This window comes from Sinocyclocheilus anshuiensis, unplaced genomic scaffold (assembly GCF_001515605.1).
Source record: "Sinocyclocheilus anshuiensis isolate Anshui unplaced genomic scaffold, SAMN03320099.WGS_v1.1 scaffold152, whole genome shotgun sequence".
In the NCBI taxonomy this organism is placed as follows: Eukaryota; Metazoa; Chordata; class Actinopteri; order Cypriniformes; family Cyprinidae; genus Sinocyclocheilus; species Sinocyclocheilus anshuiensis.
In genome coordinates, this window is record NW_015555781.1 from 442827 (window position 1) to 452684 (window position 9858).

A 9858-nucleotide genomic window follows, 5' to 3' on the forward strand; every position below is an offset into this window, starting at 1 on the left:
GCTGAATGACCAGGCTACAAAAAATTGGTTATACATTTCCCAATATGCTATATTATAACTAAATATTGGATTCAATCTTTTTTTTATCAACTTGTTTTCTTTCAGTTAGTACAAGTTTGTTGGAACTGATTAATGGTAGGCCTTTATTTTACAAGAAAACAGACAAAATATTCATGCATCATATTCATCTTGCACTAAGGGGTGTGCCAACATTTTTGTTCAATTAAATCCTCTCTAAAATGAGAATGTCCAATTAGGTTCTTGGCAGTGATGTAAACTAAAGCATATTGGCTTTAAACAATAAATAAATAAATTAGTGTTTTCCCGTTTCAATAGGAAATGCGTCAACACAGGAAAGAAAACTACTCATCAGGATAATTTATCAGATTTTCATTTTGGTCTAATATAACACATTGTTGCAATAGATCTTTGTCAACATTTATCTATAATCTACTGAACAAACTTTAAAGCCATTTTGATGGAAATGTCAGTCACAAACAGTATAAATATGTACTGAATTGCTCTAGATTAATTAACAGTTTTTTTGTAAGATGAGTAAATAAAGCCTTTCTCCATAGAGCGCTGGCCCAGGTGATGCGCCAGACAGCTCCAGGAGAACATGTGGAGAGAGAGGAGAGCTTGGTGGTGCATGGACAACACTACGAGAACATGCAGGCCAGAGCAACAGGAAACAACCTGCGTAAGTAAATCTGTTCCTTACCATCAGAGCTCACGCACAACAGGTCGAATCCATGTCACTCAAAGCTCAGTTTAGCTCGTTCTGGAAAACACTCTCCGCTGTGACAATCCAATAGTAGCAGATGCATCTTCTTCACCCCAGAGAAGCAGCTGTGAGGTCCTATGGCTATTCATCAGTAAATATATTCGCCTGCTTGATTCGACTCCTACTGAGAACAGGGGAAGTAGTTACAGAAGCCCATTTTTGGCGTGTCCGGTGGGCTGCAGTAGCACTTGCATCTATAGTGATCATTTAACATGCTGAGATAGTAATTACCACAGGCTAAGTGGCTGATTAACACACACACTCTCACACACATAACTCTATCTCTCTCGCTCATTCTCTTTTCACCTCACTCATGCTGTTATTTCATGCAAAAAATACAAATGTGCAGGAAAATATGAGAACTAGCGAATTATCACTTTAAAAATATCATGTTTACTTTGGCAAGTGTTCTAATTTCTTTTATAAAATGGATAGTTCTGATACTGGATGCTGATTGGTCAATTCAATATATTATAAAACACATACCTGCTGTAAAATAATCACTGATGAATAAAATAAAATAGATAGTTCTGGTCCTGGATGCTGTTTGGACAATATGAAATATTATTAAACAGATCATTCTTGTCCTGCATGCTGACTGGTCAATCCAATGTATTTTAAAATGCATAGTTCCAGTCCTGGATGCTTATTGGTCAATGCAAAATATTTTAAAACAGACAGTTCTGGTCCTGGATGCTGATTAGTCAATACAATGTCCAGTTCTGGTTTTGGATACTGATTGGCCATTACAAAATATTATAAAATTATAAAACCTATTTCTGGTCCTAGCTTTCGACTGGTCAATACAAAGAACACTTAATGATATAGTAACAGGCAGCTATGACGTAAAACAGCTGTTCACTATATTATAATATTTGCTCCTATAGCAGATTATTTTTGTTGAATTGCGGTGGTCTATTTTGTCTGGAACTGTATAGGATAGACCTGAATGAATTTGCAGAATAAAAAAAAAACAGTTTTAATGAAAAATTGTTTTCTTGATATTTTTAATATGTAGTAACCATTTTATTAAAGCGACAAGGCACTCAAGGCCATACTGTATTTAATTGCTGAACTATAACTTCCTTTAATTTAGCTGAGGCAAAAATTATTAAACATTGCTTTGCAAGTCAATGTGAATATGCCATTTGCCAAAAGATATCTGGCATGAAAAACCAGATCACAGTAAGGCTTCCTCCATAAATAATGATTAAAATGAAATATTACAAGCTAGGAAGTCTAATGCAATAAAGTTCAACCCACAGACAGCACTGATTTACTAACATGGTCTTGTGGCATGTCACAGTGTTGCCATGGTGCTGACAGATTCCCGATCTGTTTCCCAGTTGTTTAGATCAATATGCCTTGCGTCGAGTCAAACAGTTACACTTTATTTGATGGCCTCCTAATGAAAGTCAGAAAAGCAGTTGTAGCAGATGTCATATGCTCTTTTTATAGCCTGCGTGTTTCAGGCAAACACTCTGACGTGCCTGGTAAGTTATGTTTATGTAATCAAATTGCTGTACAAAGTCTGGTGGCTTTTATTTTACCACAATGTAATTCAGTGGCCTGACAGCTGTTGCTTTATAGGAATAGTTCACCCAAAAAGAACATTTGCTGAAAATGTTCTCACCCTCAGGCCATCCATGATGTAGACGAGTTTTTTTTTTTTTTCATCTGGACAGGTCTGGAGAAATTTAGCATTACATTTGGACTCTCATTCTGACGGCACCCATTCACTATAGAGGATCCATTGCTGAGCAAATTCTCTAAATCTGTTTTTCGAAGAAACAAACTTATCTACATCTTGGATGGCCTGAGGGTGAGTTTTCATTTTTGGGTGAACAATTCCTTTAACTGTGGACAGGGAGTGTAATTTCTAAATTTAAGTGGAAGTGAAAAGCTCTTTGTTGATGTTCAAGCTTGACTTTTTCTGTTTGTCTCCACTTATTGTCTGAGATGGAAGAAAGGGATTTCTTGGAAAGAAAACAAATCAAGCACTTAAAGATAGCTGTCTGTTTTGAGCCAGAAAGTGAAATCTGTAGTACACACCCATGTTTTTAATGCAACAACACTTGAGAGGCAATGGGGAATGTATGTTAACAGGCTGGCTGAGTGATTGTGCTTGGTGCTGAAAGTGCAACAGAGCAGAGCGGTGCGACATGCAGGTGTTGCTCCTCTAAAGAGCTGTCTGTACCAATGCAGGGGAGAAATAACATCATAAGAGAAGGGCCGTCTGCAGGGAACTCAGACATCTCTCTGTACAAAATAGGGGAAACAGTCCAAACCACCAGACTGCTCACATTCAAGGCTCTGCGGCCACAAACCCGTAAAGTGTTTACTCGAGCAGTGCTGACTGGTGCCACACTGGGACCAAGGGTTGGCTTGGCCTTGTTGTGTTAAACAAGGTTACACATATGAAGCAAAGCAGAGCAAAGTCGAGAGCCATGTCATTCATGAAAGGTGAGAAGAGTGAAGTAGAAATTTAGTGACAGAGCCATGCACCAAACCATACGTTGTGCTGTGGTGCCCATGTGGGTGACGAGTTTAGCTCTGGCCCGTAATATACACTAACATTCAAATGTTTGGGGTTAGAATGATTTTTTTTGTTTGTTTCTTATGCTCACCAAAGCTGCATTTATCTGATCAAGAATACAGTAAAAAATAATAAAAAAATATTATTACAATTTAAAATAACTCTTTTCTATTTTAATAATTTTACAAATTTAATTTATTCCTGTGATGCAAAGCTGAATTTTCAGCATCATTACTCCAGTCTTCAGTGTCACATGATCCTTCAGAAATCATTCTAATATGATTTGCTGCTCAATAAACATTTCTTATTATTATCAATGTTGAAACTTATTATCAAAAACAGTTGTGCTGCTTAACATTTTTGTTGAAACAGTGATTTTTTGATTTTTCATGATTTTTTGAAAGTTCAAAAGAACAGTTTTTTAAAATAGAAATATTTCGTGATATTATAAATGTCTTCACCGTCACTTTTGGTAAATTCAATTCATCCTTGCTGAATATATACTGACCCCAAACTTTTGAATGGTAGTTGATTTTGTCCTCAGTCTCTTTATTGGAGCAAGTTGGTTTAGTGTAACACACTCGGGTAGCTATTTTTTTTTAGTAATTCTCCAACCTTCTTTCGCTCAAGTCAGGCTAATAAACTGTATTCTTCAGATTGATTTTGCTCATGTCCATGAAATGCATTACGGTGTATTGTTCTTAATCATGAAATATCTTCATTAATGTCTTTTCCTTCACATTTTACACATTAACAGTGCCAAAAATTGTGAAATTAAATATTTCTGTTTTCAGTTAATCTTCAGTTAGCAAGCTAACAGCTTAGCCTACTAGCTTAGTATATAGCTGAGTGGTTGAGAATAACTCTTTTGATTAGTATATCACAATAGTGCTACGTTTTTGCCATCCATAAAGAAAGATGCTTTTTGTACACACATAATGGTGTAGTTAAACCTTCAAACCACTGAATCTAGCCAAATCTTGACTCCCTGGACGATGCCTTTAGTAATGAGGCGACTGGTTAATTTAAAGGGGTCCTATTATGCTTTTTCACTTTTTCAACTTTAGTTAGTCTGTAATGTTGCTGTTTGAGCATAAAAAAGATCTGCAAAGTTACAAAGTTCAAAAATCAAGACTTTGTAAAAGAGCATAATAGGACCCCTTTAATTGAAAGGCAGGACATATCTTTCTATGAATGGTTCATCTCCTCCTCCTCAGACTGTCTCACAGCCAAAAATTTCCTGTCACTTGCTACTGTATCTAATAACGCCCAAAAATACCTCTGTTCTACAACACACTGACTTTAAATTACATCCGTATTCTCAAAACTGAGTCATATAGTGGCAGGAAAAACAGAGAATTACCATGAGTAAATCAGTCACTGGAATGCAATTCATAGTCCCGGTCCAGCAATCCGGGTTAACCAAGCACAATAAACTTGGTTTGGCTTAAGTGCTTTATGTATTTACTGCCCAACCACTACAATTTTCCATTACAATACTGATCTAACTTGCACAGTAAGTCTGGGATGCCCACAGTTACCAGCTCAAGCTGAGAGGCTGTTTTTATTTAAACAGGTGACAGCAATGATATATAATTAATTCACACCCAGAGCCAGTGTTTATACAGCACGGTTTTACTCATGAGAATCTGTTTAAACTCAGAATGGGCAAAGAAACTAACGGTGACTCATTACTATGCCAGTTAACCTAATCAACTCTCTGTCTTCTGTTTACACATCAGAACAGCTTAGAGCAGTTTTAGAGAGCTTAAAGGACTACATAACTGTTAGAGGTGAAAGCGGCATAAAGATGAATCGAAATGCAGTACTGTGTGGAGTTCGTAAGACTGCAGCTGAGTTAAGTCATAGCTGATGAATGCAGATCATAATAATGCTACATGTTCGCTGCGCTTACAGTAGCGAAACACAACAGAAGAAAATTTTATAAGGAGTGAATATTCCTGTCAAAAGTCCTTGAGTTCAGCTGTGGTTTAGTTACACAGACAGCTTTACCTGGTTTGCTGCACTGCTTGTTTCCATGGAGATGGTGTAAGATTTTGCTGACCATTGTTTTTATTCTCCGTGAAAAAATACAGCTGAACTGAAAAAAAAGGGATAAAACATCATAATGGGATCAGATGGGTGTTGTACCAGATGCATAAATGTTGGTAGTGATTACCCATTTAGCATTAATGGAAATAATGACCTGCTCATAAATTTGTCGACATATCAGTCTCAATATGACAGGTACTTGTCATGGAGTTTCAGCATATAACAAACTTTTCCTAAACATTTGCTAAAAAATGGGTCACTAGGAGGGCAGTGAGGAAATGATGAGGTGCTACGGTGGTTTTTGGATACTAAAATCTGAGACTAGGGATGGACAATATATCAATACCATATTGCTCATCTGGAATTTTTTGATTTTTATTTATTGACTGATTTGATATTTAATTATGCTAATTTTCCTAATTTTTACATTTAAATCACCGTTACCATTATCTAATACTCACTTACAGTGTTTATTTATTTATTTATTTATATATTATCTTAAACCTGGGAATAAACAACAGGTTTTGGGATTTTATTATTATTATTATTTTTTTAAATATTATGTTTATTATGTTTGGTACATTTTTCACAGGCACTGTTATGCTGGAAAAAAAAAATAGCATTAATAGGAAGAATTTTGCACTAATGGTCTCAGACTTTTGTACTCCACAGTATATCAAAGTATCATTGTCAAAGTAAATATCAAATTAACATACCGTATAATATAATGATACTGACTTACAGTGTTTATTTATTTATTTATTTATATCTTATCTTAAACCTGGGAATAAACAACAGGTTTTGGGATTTTATTATTATTATTATTTTTTTTAATATTATGTTTATTATGTTTGGTACATTTTTCACAGGCACTGTTATGCTGGAAAAAAAATAGCATTAATAGGAAGAATTTTGCACTAATGGTCTCAGACTTTTGTACTCCACAGTATATCAAAGTATCATTGTCAAAGTAAATATCAAATTAACATACCGTATAATATAATGTTGTGAGACCTAAACTGACTAGCTTTTAAAACTATTGGTTATCATCATACAGAGCATGAAAATAATTATCAGCTTATTGGTGCCGGCCAGAATTGTAATATTATTGCCTCCCTATTTGAAATCACCTTGAAAATCTTGGATTGGACATTTTATTTAAACTTGCTAATAAACATATCGTTTTTGGGATTTTAATAAATTTCACATTCATTTTTTTTTTCAATTTTTAAAAGAAACTGGTGTGCTGATAATATAGTTCATAATGAAGAAATACTACACTGTATATCAAAATATCATCTGATACCTTCACAAAACACTAATAATTTTTAGTAATGCAGTAAAATGAACTGAGTGGTCACTCTTCTCCTTTGCAGTTTAATCATTGTAGTCTCTCATATTGGTGCTGAATGCTGAGCGGTAAAATATGTTAGGGGAGGGTTTGAGAGTGCAGCTGAAATTACTGTTATTGATTTTAATGAATTTAGGCAGGGACAAGTAGAGCCCGGGCAGTCAGATCAATTACCACATCTTAAACAGAGTTCCCTCTTCCCTCTAATGCCCCCCTCCCCCCTCGAATAATTATCAGTTAATTTCCTGGCAGTCGACGTGCTGACAGGTAGGTGGCTATGTAAATCCACGGCATCCGAGGAAGGCTGCAATGACTGGCAAGCAATGGTGTGGACTTCTCAGATCGCATAGGCTCCAAGTTAACACATTATAATTAGAAAAAAATTGCACACCATCAAAAACAAGCAAAATATATAAATAATCCCCGATTGGAGCTGTGACATAAATCGCCTGTCTGGCTCGTCAGAGGGCGCATGGAGCTCACACCGCTAAAGCAACTGTTGAGAAGATAAGAGCTGAGAAAGGCTGCTTTTTATCGGGCCCAAATTGGCTCTTTGAGAGCTGTGTCACAATAGGGGGTGGATTGCTTCAGACCTTCATACATCCTAGTCAAACACTCCCACAGATTGAGCTGTGCTAAAGCAACTGTTGAGAAGATAAGAGCTGAGAAAGGCTGCTTTTTATCGTGCCCAAATTGGCTCTTTGAGAGCTGTGTCACAATAGGGGGTGGATTGCTTCAGACCTTCATACATCCTAGTCAAACACTCCCACAGATTGAGCTGAAAATGGCCATAGATGATTGTAAGGGAGCAGTTGCCCACTTAAACTGGGCCGCATCATGAGAAATGCAATTTGATCTTTTAAGATGCAAAAAAAAAAAAAGGCTTGTTCTAAAATCCGTCAGATTCCTGAAACATTAACATAAGACCGCCCACATGTACAGAATCACATCAAAATCACCTGTTGTGTGTTCAGAAGCAGGATGGATATTGTGTAGCATCTACAGCTCTGCATAGCCTTCTGACAAAGCCAAAGAGTGGCTGGTTAGAAAAGATTACCTTGTTAGTTTATTTAAGATCTCTGGTCATTCCAGTGTCATACTGTCAGTTTGCTTGGAATGGAGGCCTGTTTATTAAAGGTACGGCAGCAAAACAACAGCCTGTTTAATTATAAATATGAAAGGGAGGTTGGTTATGAAAAACTAAATTACACAAAACATAATTAGTGTACATTGTAAGTGTACCTCAGAGGAAAATAAGTTACATTTTTAAGTCATATTAATCTTAGCAAAACCTTTAAAATTATGAAATATTTTTATGAGAATAGTTTGTATGTCATATTTCAGTGTTAATCTAGGGAAGACAAGAAGTTGAGTGTAGGGCATTTCAATTCTGTCATTCCTAAAAAATTCATATAGACTAGAGAGAGAGAGAGAGAGGGAGGGATAATCTATAGTCATATATTGAACAGCTTAGTAGCTGTAGGCATATTTTTTGCTGTGTTTTTCAAATGTGGATTGTTGGTTTGTACATGTTCTATAGCTTCCAGTACTTGTCCAAATGTATTCTGGTAGCATAATGGCACCCTACAAGAGCCGGCAGAGCCGTCATAAACAGCATGAAAATCATTCTTCACATCATTTGTGTTTGAACAGCACAGTTAGAATGACAGAAGGACATTCAAAGTCTAAATCAATGCAGACTTTGTAAACAAGACAGCATCATCAGAAAAAATAGCATATTAAGAAATGGCATTTCAAAGAATGTCAATTCGAAGAGCCCGATTTCCCAACGATTACACTGACTCCAAACAATTAAAGTAACGTGATGTTAAATAAAGCAAAATAAGAGCTATGGTCTGGCTGTGCTTTTATTCAAGCATTTCTCCAGGTGCAACAGTGTCAACATGCCGTCCCCCTGACTGTGTGGCACATGAGTGCTAATTCCTGTTCCTATCATTTGTCCATGGCACAAGCCTCCCACCGCAGCTGGAGCACTTACGGTAGCATGGCCTCTTTTTACCACAGGTGGTCAAGCAGGGGGTGGGGGGGAGTATTTCCTTTCAACTTAAAAACCATGTCATTGAGTGGCTGTCAGACCACTTCCTCTCTGTCAAAATGTAAGCCCAGTGGTGATGTACACTCCTGAAGTGGGTCAGTCCAATCTGGATTTTATGGCACCGCTGTAAGAAATGGGTCCACTTTTTTTATTGGTCTACATTCTTCAGTGGCAGAATTTAGTCTGGAGGGCATTTCATGCTCATGAGTTTTTGGACCAAGTGTTTAAAGCATTTACTGAGAGAAAAAAAATCAGGTTATTACTACGTTTAGCATTTAGGGAGTGAGGCAGTTCAGATCAGATTAACTGAGGAGTTTATTAATGTATGCTGATTTTGAGCTTTTTTCAGTCTTTTTCAGGTTGAATGTGGTTTGTGTTTGTTTACTATGTTGAACATTTTACTCCATTATGAAACAAACATAAAAACACTATTATTAGGAATTGTGTTTATTGTCATTTAGTTGCATATGCTGTCTGCGTTGTTTTATCATCGTTTCACTAAATGTTTACTGTGTAAACAAGCTTACGCTTTGCTCCTTAGTCAACACCACTAACTAGCAGAGCGGCAAATCTGTGTGATGAACTTAAGTGAAATCTGTGTTGGGAAATGTTTTGCCCTCAAACACATTTCTGGATTCGAAATGACTGGATTTCATCCATGAAAATATGCAGAACAATGGTAAATGTGACCACAGCAAATGAATAGTTCACCCAAACATAAAAAAAATGGCTTAGAATTTACTCACCCTGAGACCATCCAAGATGCAGTGAATGGGTGCCGTCAGAATGAGAATTCAAACAGCTGATAAAAACATCACAATAATTCACAAGTAATCCACACTACTCCAGTCCATCAATTAACATCTTGTAAAGTGAAAAGCTGCATGTTTGTTAGAAACAAATCCTTCAAGATGTTTTAACTTAAAACTCTTGCTTCTGGCTAAAATACGACTCCTCTATCAATAATATTGCTATTTCCAGTAAAAAAAAAAGTCATCTCATCTGAATCAGGAGATAAATATTCACTTATCAAGCAACTTTTACAAGCAAAAAAAAAAAAAAAAAAGATTGCTTGGGGT

General features: G+C 36.3%; 1 protein-coding gene across 1 annotated transcript in view; it reads left to right on the forward strand.

Moving 5' to 3' along the window:
- Window positions 1–9858, forward strand: part of shisa9b (shisa family member 9b) — a 35634-nt gene that overhangs the window by 4981 nt on the left and 20795 nt on the right. The window contains exon 2 of the mRNA XM_016468637.1: window positions 579–700. Within this exon, the coding sequence (XP_016324123.1) occupies window positions 579–700 (122 nt within the window). The remainder of the gene's footprint in view (window positions 1–578; window positions 701–9858) is intronic.